At 29.4% G+C, this 27340-nt stretch overlaps 3 protein-coding genes and 1 long non-coding RNA gene across 16 annotated transcripts; all 4 read left to right on the forward strand.

Moving 5' to 3' along the window:
• The first annotated feature begins 7265 nt into the window (after window positions 1–7265).
• On the forward strand, window positions 7266–10478 carry LOC149884914 (uncharacterized). 6 transcript variants are annotated; one of them, XM_090095053.1, is made up of 4 exons: window positions 7266–7424; window positions 7590–7823; window positions 8136–8541; window positions 8650–10478. In XM_090095053.1, the coding sequence occupies exon 4, from the start codon at window positions 9345–9347 to the stop codon at window positions 10053–10055; it is 711 nt and encodes a 236-aa protein (XP_089951179.1). In that variant the 5' UTR covers window positions 7266–7424; window positions 7590–7823; window positions 8136–8541; window positions 8650–9344; the 3' UTR covers window positions 10056–10478. The 6 variants fall into 6 exon arrangements, with proteins under 6 accessions (XP_089951179.1, XP_089951175.1, XP_089951177.1 ...); XM_090095049.1 differs by having other exon boundaries at window positions 8179–8541; XM_090095051.1 differs by having other exon boundaries at window positions 7705–7823; window positions 8179–8541.
• A 4384-nt stretch (window positions 10479–14862) lies between these two features.
• On the forward strand, window positions 14863–16218 carry LOC149884915 (uncharacterized). 2 transcript variants are annotated; one of them, XR_016454743.1, is made up of 2 exons: window positions 14863–15035; window positions 15128–16218. It is a non-coding gene; the product is annotated as an uncharacterized LOC149884915 (long non-coding RNA). The 2 variants fall into 2 exon arrangements; XR_016454742.1 differs by having other exon boundaries at window positions 14871–15035; window positions 15179–16218.
• A 69-nt stretch (window positions 16219–16287) lies between these two features.
• LOC145198029 (uncharacterized) lies at window positions 16288–27098 on the forward strand. 7 transcript variants are annotated; one of them, XM_090095046.1, is made up of 10 exons: window positions 16394–16610; window positions 16697–16745; window positions 16855–16965; window positions 17440–17520; window positions 17641–17721; window positions 17834–17947; window positions 19245–19412; window positions 19509–19671; window positions 26252–26362; window positions 26551–27098. In XM_090095046.1, the coding sequence occupies exons 2-8, from the start codon at window positions 16730–16732 to the stop codon at window positions 19532–19534; spliced, it is 597 nt and encodes a 198-aa protein (XP_089951172.1). In that variant the 5' UTR covers window positions 16394–16610; window positions 16697–16729; the 3' UTR covers window positions 19535–19671; window positions 26252–26362; window positions 26551–27098. The 7 variants fall into 7 exon arrangements, with proteins under 7 accessions (XP_089951169.1, XP_089951171.1, XP_089951170.1 ...); XM_090095042.1 differs by lacking the exon at window positions 16697–16745 and having other exon boundaries at window positions 16337–16610; XM_090095048.1 differs by lacking the exons at window positions 16394–16610; window positions 16697–16745; window positions 26551–27098 and adding an exon at window positions 17199–17248 and having other exon boundaries at window positions 16878–16965; window positions 26252–26363.
• LOC149884916 (uncharacterized) lies at window positions 26587–27330 on the forward strand (the record flags this gene model as incomplete). The annotated part of the gene is made up of 1 exon (XM_090094586.1): window positions 26587–27330. A coding segment is annotated over one exon (558 nt), but the record flags the coding sequence as incomplete, so codon positions are not given.
• Window positions 27331–27340: the final 10 nt, after the last annotated feature.

The raw sequence follows: 27340 nt of genomic DNA on the forward strand, positions 1-27340 counted from the left end.
GATTTGCAACACTTTTGAGGAAAGAAAAAATTCTTATATATGTTTAAATCTTATAAATATTAAAAAGAAAAAACTCTTATACACGTAAATCATTGTTTTACATTTCATTATTCTGGTAAAAGGTCTTCATCAAAAACTTGACTACTCTTAATAAAAATAACTATTCTCCTGACCACCATTAAGGCAAAAACGGGGAAGGGAGGTCCTTTATTAGTGTCAAAATATTTAAGAGAATTAAATTTCGAGTAACAAAAGGAATTTTTAGCAAATGGTAGTAAGTTACCGTTTACTAAAAGCTATTGAAACAAAGAGGACATATATAAAAATGGTCAGATTAGTGCCATAAATAGTAATGGTCAGTTATTTTTAATAAATTTATTTGGCTATGTGCATTTAACGTTTTAAAGACATTTTCCTGTTTTAAAGAAAAATGTATCAAGGGGATACCAAAAAATTAATAAATCATGTATAATTTACGTTTGCTTGATATTAATCTTATTAAAATTCATGTTATAAAAAATATAACAAGAATATAGCCTTACTTTTTCGTCAATTTAAAGCATGATAAAGTGTTATTATTTTGTGTTAGTAACCAAAAACATATTGTGTTGAACTTAGTAATGTCGAGGAAAATGGTTCTGCCTTACACTGATGTGACTTACGTCAGTTGTAAATTACTTAAATAATGTTGAATAATTGGTAAATTATTTTACATCCGCATACTTTTTATTTTAATTTTACAGATGGTTTAATTTTGTCAATTTGAAGGCGTTTTTCTAAAAGGGTATAGTTAAGGTTTCGCAACTTTAAATTGTGGAAAACTGCCACTATTAATATTGTCCGTCTGTTAAGTAACAGACCGACCATAACCCGTATTACGGGCTGCTTTTTGCTAGTGTTAATAATTTTGATAGTTGTTTGTAACAACTATCAAAATTATTAATTCCGTAATTTTGTTGGTTTTTATGACGTTTTTGAGGGATATTGTCTGGTATAAAAGAAGGACTAAATTTGTAAAGATAGGTTTTGTTTTGAAGAGAATATTGTTGTCATCTCATCGATGTGTTGCGAGAAAACTACAATATCGATCGATAGATAGATGCATTTGAATAATATATAAGTTTTTGTAATGAGTTATGAGACACTGTTAAGTAAAATAGTTATTTCATGTTATTTTGATATTGATTTGGCTTTCATTTTTCAGATTGTTTCGATTTCGGCTTCACTCAAACTTCGGTTTTGGTTACGGTTTTAATTACGGTTCTACTGAACCGAAATTAACTAGCTAATTGTAATAAAAACGTTTTTAAAAACTCTCTGGGAAAAAGTTTTTGGGATACTCTTTAAATTACTTAGATGTACATAATTAGGCTCTTAAAATAAATTTTTTTTTATAAGGAAAGATATTAAAATTTTAGTTTGAATTAGTATTAAATTTGTTATTGAACAACATTTTGAAGAATGCCAAGGTCAAGGAGCGAAATTTGGAATCACTTTGATGAAGAGGTCAGTACTACACCAGATGAAGAGCGACTTGTTACTGCAAAATGCAAGTATTGTTTTGCAATTTGCAAGTTGGCGGACAGGAACACATCTGGCATGAGATCACATTTGACAAGGAAGCATCCTGTTCAGTTTGCAGCCCTGGAGGAAAATCGCCATGTTGCTTTTGATGAGTTAAAACAGGTGCAATAAAGTTTACAAACGTTTTTACTTTTTTAATTTAAATATTAACTTTTATTTTCATATGTGTTAGTTATTATTACTATTACAATACCAAGATTTAACAAGATTTAACGATAAATATCAATAACTTTTGATAAATGCTGATGAATGTTTCAATATTAGGTATTTTAATGGGTTTCATATTAATTTTTAGACCTACAATGAAGACGAGGCTTATGAGCAGGTCCGAGATGATAAGACACCATTAATGTTGGGCAGTAGAGTTAAACGAGGAAGACTTTCCGGACCATCAGCAGAAAAGGTCCAAAATCTAAAGCATTGGGTCAAATACAAGCCACAAGACAACGAACAGCTCAGAGGAGACATTGAAATTGTCAAGTTTTTGGCCCGTTTAAATTTGCCATTCTCTTTGGTTGAACATGAAGCTTTTAAAGATTTTGTTCACTTCTGCAACCCAAAAATGAATGTGAAGGCTGCAACAACATACTCCCGGTTCAAGTACGAAAAATTTTAATTGTTTTAAAATTTTATTGTGGGGAGTCAATTCAATGGGAGTTCCAAGAGAACTAAATTTTTTAAAAAGCTACTTTTTTAAGACCAATCCACACCAATTTTTTTTTGGGTTATCTTAGTAGGTAACCATATTGATATGTAACGAGAAATACCAATAATTTTTTATTTTAATTTTAGGTTGCCGTTGTTGTACAAAAATGTGAAAATCTGTGTGGATGACATTCTAAAGGAGGAATTGCCAAAGACCGCTGGATTTGCAATCTCAACTGACCTCTGGCAAAGTAGAAACAATGATGCATACCAAGCCAGTACATTGCACTATGTGAGTGAAGACTTCCGATTAAGGATGTTTGTGATTGGAGTTTCTCCGTTTTCCGGACGACATACAGCTGAAGCCATTGCTCTTTGTCTGGATAAGTATGTTTTAGTATTTAATTTTTATTAGGTTAAAATTTCTGTAAATTAAGTTAATCGTTTGAATTATTTAGATAAGCAAAATCCGCCATTTAGTTTAAAATTAATGTCACAAACTAATACTTTTATTTATATCTAAAATAACAACGAAAGTATTAGTTTATATTTTAAAACATCAAAAAGCAAACAACTAATTTTACTTTGCTTTTCAGGAATGTCTCAGAGTTGGCCGGAAATAATGGAGTTTCGTCCGTTGTGTGTGTCCATGATTCAGCCGCTAATATGAAGGCGGCAATTAACAAGTGCAATTTTGTAGATGCATCTCTTTTGTGTGCTGATCATCTTTTGAATTTGGCAGTTGAAGCAACTGTCAAAGAAACAAAAGGTTTTGACAGTTTGGATCTTCACGAAGCAATCCAAAGAGCAACTGAATTAAGTTCAAGATGCCACAAGTCATCTTTGTCTGAGCAAAGAACTAAAAAAGAGGTAACTAGTTTAACATCTTTTTTCGCTTTTATAGTAATTTAGTTTATAGTTTAATACAATACAAGCGCAATATAAACTTCTTAGTACACTTTGTGTGACAAAATTTTTCAACTGATAAAATGTTAACATTTAAAAAGTAAAAACATAACATAGTTAATATCAGTTTTTTATTATAGTAAATAGTACTAATCAACTTTTATGTTATGTTTCTTATAATTCTATTTTAATTTTTAGCTAAAGCTGTTGCTTGATGACAGTGATGTTGTTAGCAAGGATAAGTTGAAATTTGTGAAAATCATCACTCCTGTGAAAACACGCTGGAATTCAACTTTTATGATGTTGGAAAGCATTGTAAAAATGCGTCGTATCCTCAGCTCCATTAGAGACATTCCTGGAAAAGATGACACCAAACTAGCTCCAGTCATTCCTTCAGAAGATGAATTCAATCTTTATGACGAAATTTTGCCTATTCTGAGGAGAGTTGCTGAGATTTCAGAATGTTTCTTTGCAGACAAAGAAGTAAGCATTCACCTCGTTATCTCAAACATTTACACACTGAGGCACAAATGCCTGGATTTCATCAAGGCTGGTGCGGCATCACCAACAGCACAAATGTTTCACCAAAAGCTAGTGGAAAACTTGGATGTTCGTTTTCCGGACATTGGTTGTCAAAACCTTTTTTACTCTGTTGCCAACTTGCTTAATCCCTTGTACAAGGGAAGAGCTCTGAAAAAACTGGGTGGATTTGATGAAGCCTATGAGGCACTGATTACTCAATCCAATCCTTATCAGGAATGGATTGCTGCAACAACATTATTTAATGAACGGTTACATGCTGAAATCCAAAGTCATGTTTCGGAAGATGATCCTTTCTATAATGTTGGAATGGAAGAAGCTCCTGCACTTATGACTTCCTATTCTGGTCCGGCTCCACCTCCAAAGTCGGGCATTGTCACTGAATGGGAAATATTTCAAAATCTCCCAGGGGTTGTTGGTGTGGACGTGCTGGAATTTTGGAGAGCAAATAAATACAAATTTCCTCTCCTTGCTCAAGCTGCTAAAAAATGGCTATGTGTACCTGCTTCCTCAGCATCTTCAGAAAGAGCTTTTAGTGCCGGTGGTGGAGTTGTCTCTTATAAAAGAACAAAATTGCAGCCTGAACAAGTTGAAAAATTGTTGTACATTCAGCAAAACTACCCTAAGGTCCAGATCAAAAGATGGCTTCTAACCAGTCGGGATGAAAAAGAAGAATTGTTTGAAGAGGCTTCTACCAATAACTCTCAGAATTCAGCTGCTTCAAGTCAGGGACTTCCTACTTCAACTCTTACATCAGCAGTTGAAATGGATGACTAACTTAAATTGGTTCATTGCCTTAGTGGCGTCATTGGTTTATTTTACTGCTTAAAGTTTATAAAATTTGCCATATAGTGATTCAGTGATTTCAATAAACCTTGACTTTGAGATTAAATTTTAATCTTTTTCTTATATTAAGTCACAGGCACAAACCTTAACGTGTTAAACATGTCACGTCAACAATTTATCAAGTAAAAAATTATTTTTTGTTTTTAGCTGTTTTTTGCTTCAACTTAAGTCTTGAATAAATTAAAAAATCAAAATTACAAATAAAGTTTTGTTTATTTCTTTTTTTTTACATTAAATAGTGCACTTGTCAGCAATTTTATGACAGTATTTAGGTTTTTAAAAAAATTATTTTTTTAGTCGGAAAAAATAATATCGTAATCAATCGATAAGTATCGTTATCGTTTGAGTTACGATATGAGTTACGATATTTAGGTAATTGACCGATAAATATCGTAATGAATCGATAAATATCGAAACTTTATCGTGCAAACTTTTTGGGTACGATATTATCGTAATATAAAAAAACTTACGATACGCACATTCCGATACCTTATCGTATCGTATCGTAATACGATATGTTTCGATACGCAGACCCTTAGTGGTAATACTGCAGTTAAGCGGCGTAAAATAATTTTTAATTTTCGCTTTTAGCGCTCTCGCTCGCAGAGGCAAAAGTTCTTAAAATAATTATAAAAACCTAAGTAGATAAATTTCAAAGTAGTTATCTTTTAAAAACTTTTTTGTTTAATATTTTTGTTTTTTGTTTTTATTGTTAATATTTAATTATTTTATCATTTATATTGTTAATATTTACTTATTACATTATTAATTATGTAAAGAAATTTAAATTTTTATATTTTATAATTGTATAATTTTAGTTTGTTTTAGACAAATTTCATATTACAATTATAGAATATAGGATACTACAATTATTGTTCTTGCTAAAATATTTTAAAAAAATATGTGGCTATGAAAATAGCCGTTTTATTTATCAACTACAGAGGATACTGACGAGACACACAAGATAGAAACGCCGAAAATATTGGAAACTCTTTAAATGTATGAAGCCAGCAACGCACGTGGTTCAGCCAGGATTTCATCTTCAGCAACAATAGTTGTTGGAGCACTTGGTCTCCCACGACCAGCACATTGCATAGCCATCTAAACAATGATTTACCATGTTAACTAAGAATAACTATTTACTTAATATAAACGATTTATTCAGTGCAGAATTTATTAATAAAATTAATTTTTGTAAATATAATTATAATACAAATAATATATAACAGAAATGAAAAAATAAAAAAATTTAACAGTGACTATTACTTTTACTTATATTTTGTATGAGGCTTTTCATTTCATTTCTTTTCTTTTTATACATTTCGAATTTTTCCATATTTCGAATTTAGTTTTCTTTTACTTTTCGCAACGTCACTTTCAGATTAATTTTTTTCATTTTCACCATCGCAGAGTTTAATCAAGCGAAAATTAAAAATTATTTTACGCCGCTTAACTGCAGTATTACCATTAATGTTTCTGGTTTTCGTACATTTGTTGCCTAATGTAGATTTTAGACCAAGCCTATGCAATATTTTAGAAATATATCTATATTTCTGGTAAATATTTTTTTGTTGTTGTTGCTATAATGTACATTAGTTTGTTGCATGTAAGCAATAAATTGTTGAATGTTATAACTCAATAATATGGTAATATGTGTATATTCTCAATAATATGGTAATATGTGTATATCGGTAATATGGCAATATTATAGATAATATGATAACATGCATATTATCAAATTGTTGATGTTTTAGCAATTAATTGATGATCATCTTTAAAAATTATCTAAAATTATTTGTTTGTTTCCTATATTTATATTTTTCCTAATAATTAGGTTTTTTTGTTTTTTTTTTATTTTAACATTTTATAAGTTTTAGCAATTAATGCTGTAAAATTAGCAATTAATTTAACAAAAATGAAGAGAGCAAATTCAGCATCATATATGAAAGATTATATGAAAAAATACCGAGCAGCTTTTGCTGGAAATTTATCTTCATCAAGTTCTCATTCTCAATCTGATTTCTCAGAAGAAATGTCAGAGGGTTGTGAGAGTAATATTTCAAAGTGTTCACACAATAATTCCCCTATGATAACTTAAAATTCAAGTAGTCATTCTCATTTTGATTCCTTGGAAGAATTAGATCCTTTTGAAAGTTCAAGCTCAGAAAATGAAGATAGATGTTTAATTAAGCAAACTGTGCATGAATTTTTATCCGATCTTACCAAATGGGCAGTAAAATGCAAACTCCAAAGAGAGTATTTTGATGATTTGCTAAACTTGATATGAATTAGTGGTCATTTTCATCAAGAAGACATCCCAAAAGATTCTCGCACTTTACTATGTACGCCTCGTAATGTTAATGTTGTTGATAAATGTAATGGAAAATATGTTTACCTTGGATTACGAAAGGGTATTTTATCAATTTTTCAAAGAAGTGTTAAAGAAATCAGGTCTGTTGAAGTGGACATTAATATTGATGGCTTACCTGTACATAAGTCATCAAATTTACAATTTTGGCCAATTTTATGTAGAGTGCTTGGTTTTATTGACCAGCCATTTGTGGTTGCTTTGTACAGTGGTAATTATAAGCCGTCTCATCTTGATCAATTTCTAAGTGACTTTGTTAATGAAGCTAACTATATGCACCAGCATGGAATCTTAATATAATTAGCACAGAAACGTTTAACGTTTAACGTTTAACGTCTAATGTTTAACGTCGTTTCGTCATTAGTTACTAGGCTTTGAAAAAGCGCGTTTTCTAAATGCACGCGGCCATTGGAGAAAGATCTCTTCAGCGAGTTGAAACTTCTTTCCTTTTGAAATCTAATCATTAGTTTAGATATATTACATAAAGAATCATATTAAGAGAAATGATAATCGTTAAGATCATATTATAATTGAAGTAAGTATATAAAATAGTTATATATACATTTTTATTAGCTAAAGTAGAAAGGATTTAAATTTTTATCAGAAAAAGTAGAAAGGATTTTAATCTTTTAAATCGTTTGTATTTTGTTTGTTTTAGCTTTTCTTTCAGCATTTTTATTTTTGTTATTTTAATTTTTAGAAAGAAAATAGGGGTATGGATATTATTTAAAGTTACACTAATGCTACTTCCATAAAATGGTTATTACTACTTTGAAATTTCTGTGATGCTTTTAATTATTTTTGTTCTTTTTTAGAAAATTTAGAAAAATAAATTAAAATTTTGTGCCAACACTGACATGGCATGTCACATGTTATTGTATGTAAAGGTTAAATTTTGTTATGAGGATTACAGTTCTTATGAAAAAAAAAGAAGGTAAAGAGTATTGTTTGTAAATATATATTTTGTTTACTTTGAATCTTTTTAAATTTTATGGCGTTATTTTTAAGATTTTTTTTTGCACACATTGTTTGCATATATGCTTTTTTGATATGTATGTATATGTTGAAAGAAGTGCCTTATAGTTGTTTTATCAATATGTTTTTACAACAATGTAAAGTGTTTTTTTATTGTTCGTGTATGTGTTAATATGTGTTATATAATTGTTTTAAAATTGTGTTGAAATATGTATATAAGGTATATATATAACCTTATATACTTATTTAAACACATTTATTGTGTTTATAGTTGGTACATGTGTTTATATTATGTTGTTTCCGTGTTTTCAAAGTGCTGTGACTTGGTAAACGTGTAGAGCAAGATTTGTCAACTCTGCCTGCCAAGTGATGTACTTTTAACAGAGGGTTACACGATAGTTTTTAGCGTCAAACTATTACTGCTTTAGGTCTTGCTGTTTTCAAGCCATTATTGTTAAAGATTATTCTAAAAATACATAATGTATTTTAATAACATTTTGTGTAATGTTGTTACTTATGTTTTGTTATATATGAATATTATCTTACTTAAGTTATATTATATACATATATTTACTTATGGTGTGTGTTGTTGCTGTGATGTTTTTTTGTTATCTTTTGAGTTAATAGACATTTGGCTTAACTTCATGTTTGTGTCTGTTATTAAAAATGTTAAATAGGTAATTTTGTTAAAAATCACTGCTTTTAATCATTTACTAAAAGCCAATACAAATTATTTTGCCATATATACAATTTGTTTTATCTCAATTTGATTTTTTTGTTTTTAGCGCTGTTTACTACATGATTTTGCTATAAATCTTTTGGAATCATGATGTTCCAGCATAAATTGCTATAATCGCTATTAGTCTCCCTTCACATAATGAAGTTGCAGTTGTATTTGTTGGTGTACTACCTGTTTCCAGGGAAGATGTTATTTACTCAAGAGGTCATCCTCTTAAAACTCTATCAAATATGTCTGCCAACTTAGATCCTATGGTTTATCCTCTATTTTTTCCAAGGGGTGATGCTGGTTGACATAATCAATAGGTTCACAACCCTGAACGTGCTACATTGGTTAGAAATCATGTTACATTTTCTCAGTATTACAATATAAACTTTCAGTTAGACAATTTTTTTCTTCACTCTTTTATGGCAAAAAACTGTTTCAGCAATATGCTATTGATGCGTATGTTAAAATCAAAGGCCAGCACCTTGCTTTTATCAGAAATAACCATAATAAACTGAGAAGCAACCAGTATAATGTCTTACATGAGCATGTAAAGAATTAAATGCAATTGATAGGTTGTTAAAAGATATTTGCAACAATAACTTTCCTTTCTGAGGAAAAATCATTCTTTTTGGTGGTGACTTTACGCAAATTCTGTCTGTTGTGAAAAGAGGACAACCAGCTGAAATAGTAGAATTGTGTATAAAATGTTCTTTGCATTGGCAATGTGTGCAGAAGTTTGCATGAACTGGAAATATGAGAGTAGAAGATGGGGAAGGTGAATTTTCCAAATGGCTACTAAAACTTGGGAATGGAACAATACCTGTCAAAGAGGAGGATCCTTACAAAAGATGCATTAAAATACCAAATCAGTGCATTATTAGAGAAAATAAATCGATTGTTGAAAAGATTTTTGGAGATGCTGATCAAAATGATTATTCTAAATGCGTGATTTTAATACCAACTAATGTTGATTCATTATCAATCAATGAAGAAGTGCTTGAATGTCTGCTGGGTAAGGTCAAAATTTATGTAAGTGCTGATCAAATTGATACTGATGACCTTAATGAAAGAAATGACTTTCCTGTTGAGTGTTTGAACAGCTTAACTCCATCAGGTATGCCACATTGTTTAAAATTGAAAATTGGTTGTGTAATAATTAGATATTTAGATCTCAAAGCTGGGTTATGCAATGGTACTCGAATAAAAGTTTGTGCTCTTCAAAATAATTATATTGATGCAGAGGATTTGACAGGTGTTTCTGGTGGTAAACAGGTTTTTGTTCCTCGAATTCAGTTGGCTCCATCAGGTTCTAATTTACCTTTTGTTCTGAAAAGTTGTCAGTTTCCTGTCAGATTGGCTTATTCAATGACAATTAATAAAAGTCAAGGTCAAACATTTAATAGAGTTGGAGTATATCTCAAAAAAAACCATTTTTCTCTCATAGTCAAGAATGTTCAAGAATGAGAGCATTTAATAGTTTGTTTTTTTTTAAATTAATAAACATCTCATTCAAGGTGTGGTAGATGAAAAGTATTACACAAATGATGTTATATTTTTTAATGTTCTTAATTTATAGTCTTAAGATTTTTATTTTGAAAATTTACTGTTTGTAAGTTGTTAGCACATTTTGTTTGTATAAATTTATTTATTATTTTAATATATATATATTTTTTATAGTTTTTGATAAATATATCTGTCATTTAATATTGTTATAAAATGTGTTTATATGTGTTATATAAAACCATATTCGTTTATAGTTGTATATATGTTTAAATTATATTGTTTCCATGTTTTCAAAGTGGTGTGACTTGGGATTATGTTGAGCAAGATTGATAACCTTGCCAGCCAAGCGATGTTTCTGTACTAATTATATTAAGATATATATATGTGTATATATATATATATATATATATATATATATATATATATATATATATATATATATATATATATATATATATATATATATATATATATATATATATTAGCTATGTTAATCCTTTTGTACTTCGAAATAGATTTTATAGTTAAATTTTCGATTAATGTTTATATTAACTGCCATGTCAAAATAGGTTACTATAAATAGGTAAATCGATTTTCGGTTTTTATGTGGTGTTTTTTTTTTTTTTGTTATGGTATTATAATTCCTTTTTTTTTTCTTTAAGATTTACGATTGACGCATTTATATGATTTATAAAAAAAAACCTGATTACCTTTTATTGTAAATTTTTGTCAGTTAAATTGATATAAATATATGCAATTAGTTCAATTTTTAAAAATCTTCTCTATTTTACTCCTAATTATTTGTTGTACGTAACTTTGGGGATCTTTGGGTTATAATTGTAGTTTTGCGCATTTGTCAAATATCGAGTTACTTAAATTTTATAAGGTGTTAAACTAATTAATTATCTTAGTTTGCATTTGCAACACTTTTGAGGAAAGAAAAAATTGTTATATATATTAAAAAGAAAAAATTGTTATACATGTAAATCATTGTTTTACATTTTATTATTCTGATAGAAGGTCTTCATCAAAAACTTTATAACTCTTAATAAAAATAAATCTATTCTCCTTACCACCATTAAGGGAAAAACGGGGAAGGGAGGTCCTTTATTAGTGTCAAATTATTAAAGAGAATTAAATTTCGAGTAACAAAAGGAATTTTTTAATAAATGGTAGCAAATAACCGTTTACTAAAAATTATTGAAACAAAGAGGCCATATATAAAAATGGTCAGATTAGTGCCATAAATAGCAATAGTCAAATGGTCAGATATTTTGAATAAATTTATTTAGTTGTGTGCATTTAACGTTTTAAAGACAATTTCCTTTGTTAAAGAAATATGTATCAAGGGGATGCCTAAGAATTATCAATTCATGTAAAATTTACGTTCGCTTTATATTAATCTTATTAATTAAAGTTCACGTTATAAAAATAACACGAATTTAGCTTTACTTTTTCGTCAATTTAAAGCATGAGGAAGTAATATTATTTTGTGTCAGTAACTAAAAACGTATTGCTTTGAACTTAGTAATGTCGAGGAAAATGGTTCTGCCTTACACTGATATGACCTATTTCAGTTGTAAATTACTCAAATGTTAAATAATTGGTAAATTATTTTACCTCCGCATATTTTTTAATTTGAAGGCGTTTTTCTAAAAGGGTAATAGTTATGGTTTTGCAACTTTAAATTGTGGAAAACAGCCACTATAAATTAACAGACCGACCATAACCCGTATTACGGGTTGCTTTTTTGCTAGTTTCTATTAATAATATTGAATTGCCATTTCGTGTTCGCTCATTTATTTGTGATGCACCTGCGCGAGCATTTATTAAATGTGTAGCGGGACACACTGCAAAGTTTGGTTGTGAAAGATGCACAGTAGAGGCAACATCAGAAAATCATAGAATAGTTTATTTAAAAACTGGTGGAAAGTTGAGAACTGATATAGAATTTCGTCCTTGCAGTTTATTACAACTTGAAAGATGAAAAAGCTACAGAATTCAGACAATTTGTTTTGTATACTGGAATGGTGGTTTTAAAAAATAGAATTTCAAAGGATCTGTATGACCTTTTTTTGGCATTTTTAATTGCAATTACTTCATTTTGCTGATGATGTGAAATATTTCTCTTGTACTTCAAATGCTGCAAAATTATTTGCAGCATTTGAAGCGTATAGTACAGGGAGCCAAAAACAATCCTGTTGTTTCAGCAGTGAGACGAATCGAAGAACATGCAATTTCAAATGTTATTAAGTGTCATAAAGAGTATAAAAAAGTTAAAATATCACTACAGAAAAGAGAAAAGTTTTTTATTGATGTGACTGGCAACTATTGTGAAACAATTACTTTTAATGGAAATGGTAAAAGCTAGCTTTTAATTTGCAAAATAGTTAATCCAAAAAAACTGAAATCATTTTTTGATCAGACGATTAATAGTAGGGAGCTTGGTATTCTTTACTGCTCAGATATTGAAAAACAAAAAAGAAAAATTGTGAAAATGAAAAGATGTGATGTTGCACAGAAGTTGTATGATATGAAATATCTTCAAAATGGAATTATTTTTGTGCCAGTTGAATCCGTTATAGACTAGCTGCTTGTCTAATTGAGCTTTTGAACCAAAAATTCATTATTATTTGCATTTTGTAAATTAATTATTTGACATGTTTTAGTGTATATGTAAAATTATTCATTTTATATAAGTTCATACAATTGTTTATAATTCATCATTGATAATTAAGAGCTATTGTCTGAGAAATGTAGGCAAAATAAGCAAATTTTGGAAGTGATGTCTTCAAATTGTACTCATTTTTAGATATTTTGTAAAAGACAATGAAAGTAGGCCACTGGTAATTTTTTTTATCTAAAATTTTTATTAATTTCGGAGATATTGGGTCCCAAAATTTGGCCCGTTTTGAGAAAATTTTGCGCATTGAGTGCAATTGCTACTTTGAGGAGGAGTTTTAGCAACATAAATATGACAGAAACATTTCTTTTTAATTTTTTTTACTAATCTGGGTAGGTTTCTACAGTAAAAGTAAAAATTCAAAAAAGTTAACATTTTCAGTTGTCTAGAAATCGTGGTCTGAAACCACAACATTTGAAATTTTACCCTAACTTTGAGTTCTAATATCTCTTAAGACCAATACTTGTACGTAGTTTTTTTAGGTGTTTTTGAAAGACACTATGACATACATTGACTTTTTGGAACAAAAACCATGTGCATGCAAGGACCTGGGAAGAAGTAACCTGCCAAAAATCACTTTTTGCGTTCAACGCGCTCTGATAGATTACCCATAACAACCGTGGCCTTAGGTTCACCATGAACAGTATAAGTCATTTATTTTCCTTAAATATGCATCTTCAAATATCTGAAAAAAAATCTATGTGCTCGGGTGATAAAAAGCCTAGAGATGTCCTAGAAGTAGCCTTATTTTGCCAACTTTTTAACTAAAAAAATACCCTAGCAACGGTATAGATATACTTAGCAACGGATACTTTACAGCCTTATTAATTAGTACTGCTATTAAAAATTTTAACATGATACTTTTTTATAAAGGAACTGTACAAGAGAACTTGAAAAAAATACATATAGCACTTAAAATAAAAACAAATAAAAAATATATATAAATAAATACAATGTTCTAATATAGTATATTATATCAGGTAGAACATTGCTTGAGTTACATGACATAAATTTTTTCCAGTAGTTTTCAGTAGAAGAATTAAAATTTGTTAGTAAAAACTGCATTTTTTTAATATTAGTCAATAAATAATTAACAATAAAACATGTCAGAGAGCAAGAATAAAGTCAGTCCTTATGAGAAATGCATATATTTTAATAAAGAGAAGACTTCTTGTGGTCCTTTTAAGTGTTGGAACAAAGATGGAATCTTTTAAGTTAATGAATTAACTGCAATCATTTACAAGCTTTAAAGGTATGAATAATATTAGAGCATTATTTGCTTTTTTATTAAAAGAAACAGGGTTTCTTACTCCATAGGAGGAAAATCTAACGTTACCGTTTTATAGCTACTACTGACAAAACCAGTGGAATGAAAAAACCTTGATTGATAGCCGACTACAAGCTTATCTTTTACGCTATGACTCATTATGTGCGTACCATCGTTTTTCTTTTGGTATTGGCTGGAAGCAGACAAACAGTTGTCAACACCCAAGACATGAATTTCAAATCGGTAAAAAAGCACCAAAAATTAGATCCGTCCCTTTGAGCACCCTTGCAGCTTATAATGAAAAGAATTTATCACTTCCTGTTGGAGCCGTATTTTGCATCAGCTACCTAAAATGCATTTCTACAGGTAACAATATTGACATGTTAGAACCAGCTCCAACACCAATAAAGTCTTGCTTTCCTGCTGATGACATATATATTCCAGATAGAACAATCATTTCAGATGAAACTATCAAAGAATCAGAAAAAGCGGCTAGCTCTTTGTGTGAAGCATTTAGAGCAAGTCCACTGTCCTTTTAGATAATGCAAGTTCACCAGCAGCTGAGTACAATTTTAAAGCCAAGTGAATATGTGACAACTCAACAAACTCGATCATTATTCTGTAGGCAAGTAAATGAACTTGTATATTTACAAATACCCAAAGTAATTATGCTAAAAAACGTGATTTTTTTTCTTTTCTTGGGACTTGAGATAAAGATTTAGCAATTTCCTTTATCCTTCAAGTGCAATTTTTTAAATGGAGTAAGCAAAAAAGAACAGGAAGGTTGGCAACCACTTTTTGTGAAGAGGTTAACTTAACTGATGATATGATTGAAGAAACTGTTGATATGAAAGATGCACCTGAAAACGAAGAAGATGATTTAAACAACGATATTCAGTTGATTGCAAAGGAGTTAGCAGCTGATTTTCAAATTGGTGATTGGATTATTGTTCCATACTTTATGCAATGGTATCCTGCAATAATTAAAAATGTAAGAAGTTTTAACACTATAATATTGTATTTTTGTGTATTGAGATCTATTACAAAATTATTGGTTTATTAACCATATTAACTAATTTCAAGGAATATTTAGGAAGCAGCAATGATTAGACGTTACTTTACCTCAACCATTAGGTCAATGATAATGGAATATATGTTTCTTGTATGGAATTGTCTGTTACACCTGGAAAGAACTGCATCAAGTGGCCAACCAAAGAAAATATTCGTCTCTTGACATTGTTTGTAAGATTGATGCACCAACACTAACTAGTTAAAAAGGAGATTATTCACTCTCAAAAGATGATATTGACAACGTGGAGATTCAGATTGGCTATTAATAAGTTTATTTTATTTTTTTGGTAATTCTTAGAAAACTGTATTTCCCATCAGTTTTAAACAGAAAAAATGATCTTGAAGTTTAATGGTTCTTTCTTTCATTGATAAAATTTAAAAAAATTTTTTTTTTAAGTTCTCTTGTACAGTTCCTTTATAAAAAAGTATCATGTTAAAATTTTTAATAGCAGTACTAATTAATAAGGCTGTAAAGTATCCATTGCTAAGTATATCTATACTGTTGCTAGGGTATTTTTTTAGTTAAAAAGTTGGCAAAATAAGGCTACTTCTAGGACATCTCTAGGCTTTTTATCACCCGAGCACATAGATTTTTTTTCAGATATTTGAAGATGCATATTTAAGGAAAATAAATGACTTATACTGTTCATGGTGAACCTAAGGCCACGGTTGTTATGGGTAATCTATCAGAGCGCGTTGAACGCAAAAAGTGATTTTTGGCAGGTTACTTCTTCCCAGGTCCTTGCATGCACATGGTTTTTGTTCCAAAAAGTCAATGTATGTCATAGTGTCTTTCAAAAACACCTAAAAAAACTACGTACAAGTATTGGTCTTAAGAGATATTAGAACTCAAAGTTAGGGTAAAATTTCAAATGTTGTGGTTTCAGACCACGATTTCTAGACAACTGAAAATGTTAACTTTTTTGAATTTTTACTTTTACTGTAGAAACCTACCCAGATTAGTAAAAAAAATTAAAAAGAAATGTTTCTGTCATATTTATGTTGCTAAAACCCCTCCTCAAAGTAGCAATTGCACTCAATGCGCAAAATTTTCTCAAAACGGGCCAAATTTTGGGACCCAATATCTCCGAAATTAATAAAAATTTTAGATAAAAAAAATTACCAGTGGCCTACTTTCATTGTCTTTTACAAAATATCTAAAAATGAGTACAATTTGAAGACATCACTTCCAGACTTTGCCTACATTTCTCAGACAATAGCTCTTAATTGTTCAGGAAAATTCATATGTTAAGTTTTTAATATTTAACATTTTGTTTTAGAATGACTAATATAAATAGATATTGCATTGCAATTTGGAAAGAAGGTCAGATTGAAATTGAAGATATTGTTCCTTGCTGTTGGATTGATACAATAGAAAATGTTTTATATTATCCAAAACAGTCACCAAAACCTGTGAAAGAACTAATTAAAGCATGTGCCCCTCCTCAAATATCATGGTTTAGTTTTCAGCTTCTAAAATTAAAGCAAACAAGTTGTAAGAAACTTTGTTCTTTAATTATTTCACAATATCCTTTAAAAAGTTACCAATATTTAGAAACTTAATTTAAGTTTGTATTTTAGTTTACACATATGTAAGTACATATATGCAATTTAATGATGTTGTTTTTAGGTAAGAAATTATTTTAAATAAGGCTTACTTAATTATCTGTTGCATAGTTTCAAATAAATAGCATATTTTCATAGCTATTTTTATAGTAAGAGTAATATTTACATCTTAGATTCATTAGAAGAACTATCAAAAGTTTTAACAGCTGGTTTAAATGAAAAAGAAGAAAATACGGAGAAACTTGTAAGAGAAAAAAGGCCAAATCGTGATATCGATTTCATATGTGAGTTCAAAACTTATTTTCATTTTCTTTTTGAACATTTGTGCCCACAGCTTGGGTTAGAAGTTTTTTTTCTAAAGTAACTCTGTTATGTTCATATGAAATCTTAATACATTATGTTTTGCTGTCCAATTTATTTAAGCAATTTATTTAATATATATTTATTCAATTTATGAAAGCTATATAAGTAAAATTAAGTTAAATTTAATTTTCTTTTAAAAGTTTTACTCTTATAGAATTGTTTAAATATTGGTAGTAAAGTTACTTATCAATAATTACACTACTGGTAGGTGGAGCCTATTAACTTTGAATGGAGCTTGTTAACTTAGAAATAATCTTCATAGTAATATAAAACTGTAGAAAAATAAAACATCAATTTATTTGTCCTTATGACTTTATATTATAAAATAATATATTAAATGATTAATTGTACAAGTTTAGTTAACATTTAAAGTTAAATTTTTATTTATTCAAAAGATGATTCATCTGATATGACAGAGCATGATGAGCATAATGAATCAGTTCAAGTTTATGATGACAAACAAGATGTTCTTCAAAGTACAATAACTTATTTCATTATTAATTATGCAGTGCTGTATTTAATTTAAATGTACTAGTTCACATATTTTATGTACAAGTTATTTGAAAGATAAAATTGGAAATTTATGTTTTTGTTAGATGAAGCAAAGCTGTGCCGATATCCTAACTATGATATATCAAATGACCTTTCTCAACCATTATTGAGAGCAAAAAAGTCTAGTAATAATTTGTTGCAAAATGTTTTCTGTAAACAATTTAACTGTCTGTCATTCTTTTCTTCTAATTTAAAAAAATAGTATATAAATGTTAAATGGGTTTTTTATTTTCTTAGAAGATACAAAAGTGAGTAAACAATATAAAAGTTCTGGTATCAGACAAAGCCAGCAAGAAACCATCATTTGCAGTGGATCTGATGACAACAATGATAATGTTTTTGTTGATAAAGGTAGGGATCTATTAAAAAAGCAGATTACTGCTAGTGACAGATACATTAGCACAGGTGAGATATATGCATTAGGATTTTTAAATGTGCACAGACATGACAGTGTTAAATAGACACTATGATAAAATGTATTTCAATTCTTATTTTATGCATGATTTGAATAAATTTTTATTAAAATGATATATTTACCAAAATTTTAATTGATTAAGCATGCCAAGGCCCATTGTTGGTCAACATGAAGGTAGATTTAGGCAATGAAAAGTATCAGAAAAACTTTCAATTTCACTTTCTACTGTAAATAGAGTGATTGTACAGTTTACCAGAGAGGGGAAGGAAATGCACATCAACACAGCCAAGTTCTCCTGGGACTTCTGACAGACCATTGCATCTTTTTAAGGCCTCAGACATAGCAACATAACCTGGTGTCAGTCCCAGAACAGCTGCCTGGTATTTTTATAAACTAGGCTACTATGGCAGAGCTGCATGAAAGAAGCCACTTTTTTGTCCACCCAATATCAAATGAAGAAAGGATAAGGTTTGTGAATAAACTTTGACATCAAAAGATTGCAGTCACAGTTTCCATATTTCAGGAAGGACTTCTTCCAATAATCTCAAGTGGATGATTACTTATTTATGAAAGATGGAGCACCTTGCCAAAGCGACTCAAAAATGGTTGAATCAAAATGAGATTAAGAAACTGCCATGGTCGAGACAATCACCTGATATAAACACTATTGAAAACCTCTGGGCCATATTAGACTGGAAACTTCACAAAAAGAATAAGAAGCCATCATCGCAGACAGATTATTTAAGTTTTTTGCATGAAGTATGGCAAGAAATTCCTCGAGATGATATTTGTGAATTTATTTCTAGCATGCCTAAAAGGGTTCTAGCATTGAAAAATGCAAACAGGATGTCAACTAAGTATAACTTATTCAAATTGTAATCATTTTTAAAAAATTTTATTGTATCATTTACCATTTTCAATAAAAATTTTGGTTTATTGAGTGTCTATTCATTTCTGTCATGTATGTATGTATGTATGTATGTATGTATGTATGTATGTATGTATGTATGTATGTATGTATGTATGTATGTATGTATGTATGTATGTATGTATGTATGTATGTATTTATGTATGTATGTATGTATGTATGTATGTATGTATGTATGTATGTATGTATGTATGTATGTATGTATGTATGTATGTATGTATGTATGTATGTATGTATGTATGTATGAATGCATGCATGCATGCATGCATGCATGCATGTATGTATGTAAATGTATTTTAAACCAGGATATGTGCATTTTAATGAGCAACAAAACATAATTGAGATGGACTCTAGTCAACTGGTAAATTTTTCTACATTTTTAAAGAAAAAGCCAATGAGAGAAGATTTAATTGCTGGTTTGACTGCTGATGAAAATACTTGTATTAAAGCTCTAGCTTCCATATCTGGAAAAAGTGAATATTTATTTGTATTTAATAAAAAAGCTAATAAAATGGAAAAAATACTTTGATATTTTGGGTGATTATGTTCTGGTAAATTTTATCTTTTAGGAGACGAACCGGCACCTAAAAGATAAAATTAATCTTGGTGATGATAAAGTTTTCTATCAAAAACTTTGGAAACTAAATAAAGATGATCATAATTTTTTTGTTGATAAAAGTAAGGGGCTATCAACAAAGCAGACCACATCTAGTGACGTTAACATGAGCACAGGTGAGATATGTGTGCAGGGCCGCCGAGAGGGGGGGCCAAAGGGACAGTTTGTCCCGGGCAGCAGATGTCGATGGGGCGCCAGATGCCAAAGTAAAATAAAAATAGTTTTTTTAATCTTAAAATGCCATAATTGAAATGTATATATTACTCGCGTTATATCATTATTTTTAATTCCTCGAAAAAATAACAAACTGTGAATACAATTTAGAAATAATTCTATTCAGAATTTAGAAAGTAATAGTAAATATTTTTCAACTCTTTACGATCAACTTATTTATGGTTATTCATTTTTAAGATTTATATTTAACTATTGAAATATTTATTTATGACATTAGCTTTTTGAGATTGAGTTTATAATTTCTTGATGAGTTTGCGTAGTTGACAATGCTATTATTTTATTGATGCGTACGGTTATTTACAGTAACTGTTAATAATGAATCGTAAAAAACTTTCTGGTGCCCAAAATAGGGCATTGGCTTCCAAAAGGGTAAAAGAATGTGAAAAAAATAGACAAATGCTCCAAGAATTACGTTGGTTTTACAAAGCTACTAATCAAAATACTGATTTGAAGGTGATTTAGTAGAAATATATAGGTCTATATATATATATATATATATATATATATATTATTTTCGAAGCAGTTTACGAATATTTTTGAAATTAATCATTTTTCACACAATGCCAATATCCGTTGCAGAAGGTGAAAGATCTTTTAGTAAACTTAAGATTATAAAAAACCATTTCAGAGCCACCATGGGACAATAGCGACTTTCAAATCTTATGATCTTGTCTATTGAAAATGATCTCGCGAAATCATTGTGATATGATGAAGTAATTTATAACTTTGCCTCAAAAAAAGCTCAAAAATTTTATTTAAGTTAGGAATTGTTTATGCTGCGGTTAGTTAGCAAAAAATGAAATAAAGTTAAAGTAGCTATAAAGGCATAATGTACTTTTTTGCTTCTATGCTAAGTATATATATGAAGCAAAATCTATAAGGGCGCCAAAAAAGGTTTTGTCCCGGGTGGCTTGAAGGCTCTCGGCGGCCCTGTATGTGTGCATTAGGATTGTATATATTAATATATATGTGTATGTATTATATATATATATATATATATATATATATATATATATATATATATATATATATATATATATATATATATATATATATATATATATATATATATACATATACATATATGTGTGTGTGTGTATGTATTTTATATATGTGTATATGTGTGTATGTATTTTATATATATATACATGTATGTATGTATGTATGTATGTATGTATGTATGTATGTATGTATGTATGTATGTATGTATGTATGTATGTATGTATATATTAGGGTGGTTCAAAAATAGGTCATTGTAAAATTTCAACTAGAGTGGAAGCTTATAAGGTGCCCAGATATTGGTTTTATATATAAAATTTTTTTTTTTTTTTTCATTAATGTTCAAGGGTGGCCCACGGGCCCTAAAATTTTTAATTTTGATGATTTTTGTCGATTTTTCAGAAATTTCAACGCCCGTGGGCCACCCTAAAACAATGGAAAAAAAAACAAAATCATCAGTAAACTCAGAATGAGTAATAGAAACAAATAAAAATGCACTCTTAATAAAATTTTTTATGCAAAAATTTTGAATGAACCTGAAAAAATTAGGAAAACCGAATATTTTGCTTTTTCAATCATTTTCTTTTGTAATTTCAATCATTTTCTTATGATGACATTTTTATCATTTTTTACAGTTAAACCATCAAAAGTTTTAAATATCATACCACAATATTGCATTTTATATATAAATTTGAGAAAATATTTTTAAAAAATCCTTTTTTTTTGTTGATCATGGTACAGTTTTGTTGACTAAAAAGTCAAATAATGCTGGAAGTAGCATTTGCTGCAAGATCGTTCTTCTTGGATCCTTGTTTACTTCTCTTGTAGACATGGTTAAACAAGAACATATTTTGCCTCTTTTCCTCTTATTGGATTTCATAATAAGCCAATTTGATAGCTCTCTCAGAAGAATCATTGACTACATCTAGAAATTCGATGGTAGTCTCAATCTCTAGGTAAAAATCATTCAGCTCCCAGAACTGTGAAGGAGTTTTAAGCCACTGCACTTCCCCTTTCCCATGGCCAATCTTATCAAAGATTAGCCAAGATGGGACAGTAACAAGAGATGCTAGGGATGGAGGCTGATCTTGGGAGTAGTCTAGTGAATGAAGAACCTTCTTATCTACTTCAATACGCTCCAGTTTGAAGACATTGGGTCTGTCCAAATGAGTATTATAGAGTTTCTAAACTAACTCGTCTCTATCAGGGTAATTCTTATCAGCTAAAGCAAACACAACTAGAACTGGACTTAAGTACCAGTCATGCTTTGACATTGATTGGACTACTTCAGTAGCTCTAGGAAGATTTATTTCCATAAACCTCTTCATTTCCCAGAGGGCTTTTATATCCTATAGAAAATTTAACGTAAATAAGCAATATTCTATCATTATAGTTTACATGTTTTTACTTTTATTTTTATTCTAAACCTTTATTATTTTTACCTGATATGGAGAAGCAGCAGGCAACTCAGCTCTAAGGAACCATTTAGCATAAAATATACTGACAAACATAGCCATATCAGATATTTCCTCTTTGTTCTCTTTAGTTAGACCAGGAATATGATCGAGTAGAAGGTACATTTTCAGATAGTACAAGGCTTTAGCCATGAACCTGGCATAGTGTACAGGTCCAGGCATATAAAACCTGAACCTCTCCTCCTTAGTAACAATCATCAAAGAGAGCTCAACTAACTCCTGGTAATCTTTTCTTGGTTTCCCATCCTGTATTTTATTAATTATTGTTTTTAAACATTAAAATACATACAAAAATAGTTAACAGAAAAATAATGTACTAGAATGAATGATTCATTTTACCTTCTTGTATGTCTAATTGTTAATTAAATCTCTGTAGAACTGTTCAGATTCCTGTTGCTGTTGGTTTATCCAGGTTTCAGGTGGAGTTTCAATCCTCTTCAGGGGCAGTATATTTTTCTCTAAATCATTCCAGACTGACTTGATTTTTTTGAACAGCTGGTTATCTGGTCCTGTAGATTTACTACTTGGGTACATCTTACAGAAGTGAGTAATATGACGCTCCAGAACATGGTGTCGGCAGGCAAGGAGAAGAAGTGGCCGTCCTAACTTTTCTGACATTCTGGTATTTACACCTTGGAGCCTTCCAGTGTTTGATGCAGTGGTATCAAAACAGATACATTGTACTTGGTTAGTGAGACCATAATTCTCTAGAAGATCATAAATAGCAATGAACTGCTGTTCTCCAGTCCCTGAATCAATAGGAGGAATACCAAGTAACTCAGCTTTTCCATTAACTTTCACTAGTATAGCAAGTCTATTCTGAGTAAATGAAATATTTCCTGTATATTATTTTACTATCTTTCCATCAAAATGAACAGAAATCAATTTATGACCAGAGTTGGCCATGTCCTTGATGTACTGTCGAATCTTTTCAGCTTCTGAATTGATCATATGTTCTATAGCTCTGAGAGAGGATGATTTAGAGACAACATATTCACCAACATTTCCTCCTGAGAGAGCTATTACACTGCTTATGATAGCAGTGTGCTGATTCACTGAAAGACCTTCACCTGCAGCAGTTATAGCAGTACGCCTGAGAATATCTTTAGGTAAAAATACAATTTTATTTAGCCTGAACATTTGTGGAAACAAACTCATCCAGATCACTTTTATCAGCATCACCTGCATTGCTTAATGAATCAACAGAAGTATCTAATTCATCATGGTTTTCCACCAACTGCTCATCAGATTTCTCACTCACATCTCCACAAACCTTTTTAGAAGCTCTCTCAGCTGCTTTTTTGAAGCTGGTGTCAGTAGGTCTTATGTAACCTGTCCTTTTCTCCTTTTGCATTTTCAAGAATTTGATATCTTCTTTCTTGGCTTCAGCTGTTCTTTTTCTGTCCTGTTTTATGTCTTCAATTAATACTTCTATGTTATATCCTATCCAAAATACCTTCTTAGATTCTGTTACAAAGTTCTCCCTCTTCATGATTTCTGCTGATTTTTCTCTATTCCTATGAGATTGCAGCTTCTTGTAGTTATTTAGCAATGTTTCAACTTGCTTCCTTAAATTAATAATTAATGATGAAAGACTTATGGTCAAGTAATTACAAATTATATTAAAAATTAATGAAACAAACCTAAGAGAATTCTGTAAATCACGAGTTTTATACCCCCCAAGCTTCCAAGGAACCACCAGTTTAGACATAATACAGCTGTGATTCTTATCTTCTGGACAGATTTGTGTAAAACCATTACTGTTGGTACAGCAGACAAGATTTCTCAGAGCAGCATAAGGTATGATTTTATGAAGGTGAAGATAATACTGAATAATCTCTTCTCCTGTGGCAAATTGCTTAAATGGAAGTGAGTCCCTTGATTTACCTACTAAGAATATTTCATCAACCCTTTTGCTTTTTTTTCCATGAATTTTTGGCATTTTATCTATTTAATTATAAAAGAAATAATAATACATAACATAATTTAACTTTACATATTTTCATATTTAAGAATAAACATATTTCTTAGATATTCACTTGTATTTGTTTTTAAGTTTTGCTATTATTTCAAACACTTGATTGACGTCGCTTGCAGTCTTATTGCCAGTTTGGAATAAATGTTTACAGTTGTACTCAGTACTGTTGTACGTTGAGAAAATACGTGGGTTATAGAGTAAATTGAAGTCTAGATTGTCTTCTAACTCATCTTAATTAACTTTAAGGTGGCTCTATGGTTAAAAAACACTAAAAAATAAAAAAAAAAAAAAATCTGTTATCTTCTTTGAAATTTATTCTAGATTCAGAAAATATATATCTTTATGTAAATTCAAACTCAATATTATGAGTAATATCCTTTTTTTTAAGGTGCAGTTTTTTCAGCTTCTATAGCAACGCCCTTAGCAACGGCGATTTCCTGTCTTTTTATTCAACTATATTAAATTTACAGTACCTAATTGCTTTTCCAACTTAAAAACTTAATAGTGTGTTTGTACCTTTATATTATCTACTTAAATTTGTTAAAACGATGTCTACATGGTACTACCCAAAATGCAAACGAAGCATTTAACCAAATAATTTAGAAAAGGTGCCCTAAAGATGTATTTGTTTGTAAAGAAATTTTAGATATAGGTGTAGCATCAGCTGTTATTTATTTCAATGATGGAATGTCTGGTTTTTCAAAAGTTTTTGAGATTTTAAATCTAAAATTTGGATATCTTGGTAATTATGGTTCGTGTAAAATAGACAGCCACCGGCAACGTCATTTTAAAAGAAAATCTTCTGAAGCTTTTAAAAAGAACAGAAAAATGCTAAGAGGTGTCAAAAAGGGATTTATTAATAAAGAAAAGGATGTTGAAGGTGGAAAATCTTACTCTCCAGGAAAATATTAGAAAATATTTTTATATATTTTATAAATGTGTTTTTTTACAGTATTGTTTTTTTCGATATTGCACAAAACTTAAAATGGGTTTTCTTAAAAAGTATAAGAGTAATTAACTTGAAATTTTCAGGGAGTGCTCTTTAACAATTACTTAAGGGACTGTAGCAGAATTAAACAAAACTATTGGTATTATTTTAAGTTTGGAATAATTATCTTAAATAAAAAATGGATTTTTATTTTGCTTCCATTGCTTTTATCCGCCATTTTTTATATAAAAATTTTTATACAAAAATTCTGCTACAGTCCCTTTGTGTTAGAATCATAAAGATATTCTGAAATTTTTAAGTTCATTGGATGTATATTTTAGGAGTTATACAGTTTTAAAATTGTGTTTATATTTTACTTATTTTTTGCTGACTCAGCAAAACAAAACAAAAATTATAGTTTTTTTGAGTGTATTAGTTAATAAAAATAATTACTTTTTTCATTTAAAGTTATTTTGAAACATTTATCTTTAAAATGCAGAAGTTATTTTTTTAACCATAGAGCCACCTTAAATTATTTTTAAAAAATATTATTTACACTGGCAAATGAGTTTCTATCCATATTTATGAGATTTTCACTGTAAAAAATGATAAAAATGATTGAAATTACAAAAGAAAATGATTGAAAAAGCAAAACATTCGGTTTTCCTAATTTTTTCAGGTTCATTCAAAATTTTTACATAAAAAATTTTATTAAGAGTGCATTTTTATTTGTTTCTATTACTCATTCTGAGTTTACTGATGATTTTTTAAAATTTTTTTTCCATTGTTTTAGGGTGGCCCACGGGCGTTGAAATTTCTGAAAAATCGACAAAAATCATCAAAATTAAAAAGTTTAGGGTCCGTGGGCCACCCTTGAACATTAACGAAAAAAAAAAAAAAAAATTTTATATATAAAACCAATATCTGGGCACCTTATAAGCTTCCACTCTAGTTGAAATTTTACAATGACCTATTTTTGAACCACCCTAATATATATATATATATATATATATATATATATATATATATATATATATATATATATATATATATATATATATATTTGTTGTATCATAAACCAGGATATGTGCACTTTCACAAACACCAAAACATAATTGGGATGGATTCCAGTCAACCGGTGAAGATTTCTACAATTTCAAAGAAACATCCAACGAGAGAGGATTTGTTTGCTGGTACGACTGCTAATAAAATATACTTGTCGTGAATCTCTAGTTAATGTTTATGCAAAAAAAAAATATATATTTATTGTTAAATTTTATCTTTAGTTAAAAAATGTATTTCTTTAGATAAAACAATACGAAACAATAGAAAACGATCTTATTTTTGTTATTTATTATAAAACTTGTCTTTTCTCTACTAGAGAAGGGCGAGTCATTAAAAAAAAAATTCCAATAAAGGAGGTCGACCGAAAAATCCGACTAACGAAATTTATCCAATGGATGATGCCACATTCCAGCGCAAAATGATTATGTCGCAATATGACATGAAAAAGAAAATAAGCACAATCGAGAAAACTGTCAATATTGCTGTTGGTCTATTGCAACAGTTTTTAGATAAAGATGTGTATGAAGTGACATTTGAACAGGTTACATCAATAAACGAGTTAGTAAAATTTGAAAACCGCCTTGAGGACAATGTAATAAAAGAAAAGTTAAAAAGAAAATTTGATGCAATTGGAACTTTTTGTAAGTATGCAAAAGTGCATTGTTATGCAGTTTTAGATTCTATCATGACGGAAGAAGTACAATCAAAAATTAACCTAATGTATGGTAACCATGTGCCAAACAAGCAATATACTGATCATTTGTCATTAACACACGACTTACATTTGATTTTGTCGACAATTTTAATTTCTTTAGTGTCATGGAAGGTTCCTAAAAAACAGTTAAAAACTTATTTGAGTGAAAAGTTAAAGCAAGGAATGAAAAGAGCAGTTGCTGCCAAAAGAGACTGAACTATTTATTCGTTTTCTTTTATTTGCCGTTTTTTAAATTTAGATATATGCATATATCTTTATATATATATATATTTTTTTTTGAAGTAAAATTTTTGAAGAAATATAGCTGCGTTAATTTTTTGGTTTGGAGAAAATAAAGAAAATTAGAATTATTTTATAAATATAATGTAGTAAATAATGAAAGGAACATTAA

The sequence above is a fragment of the Hydra viridissima genome, unplaced genomic scaffold, assembly GCF_058129835.1.
Source record: "Hydra viridissima isolate aposymbiotic clone 2 unplaced genomic scaffold, HvirCarnegie_v1 scaffold_8, whole genome shotgun sequence".
Taxonomy (NCBI): domain Eukaryota; kingdom Metazoa; phylum Cnidaria; class Hydrozoa; order Anthoathecata; family Hydridae; genus Hydra; species Hydra viridissima.

Excerpts from the sequence above, each read along its gene's own strand:
- LOC149884914 (XM_090095053.1), top strand. The coding sequence starts at position 9,345 with ATGAGAGTAGAAGATGGGGAAGGTGAATTTTCCAAATGGCTACTAAAA.
- LOC145198029 (XM_090095042.1), top strand. The coding sequence starts at position 16,397 with ATGACTAATATAAATAGATATTGCATTGCAATTTGGAAAGAAGGTCAG. Across the intron at positions 16,611-16,854 it reads AAAATTAAAGCAAACAAGTT|ATTCATTAGAAGAACTATCA; the intron begins GTAAGAAACTTT and ends TTTACATCTTAG. Across the intron at positions 16,966-17,439 it reads TCGTGATATCGATTTCATAT|ATGATTCATCTGATATGACA; the intron begins GTGAGTTCAAAA and ends TTTATTCAAAAG.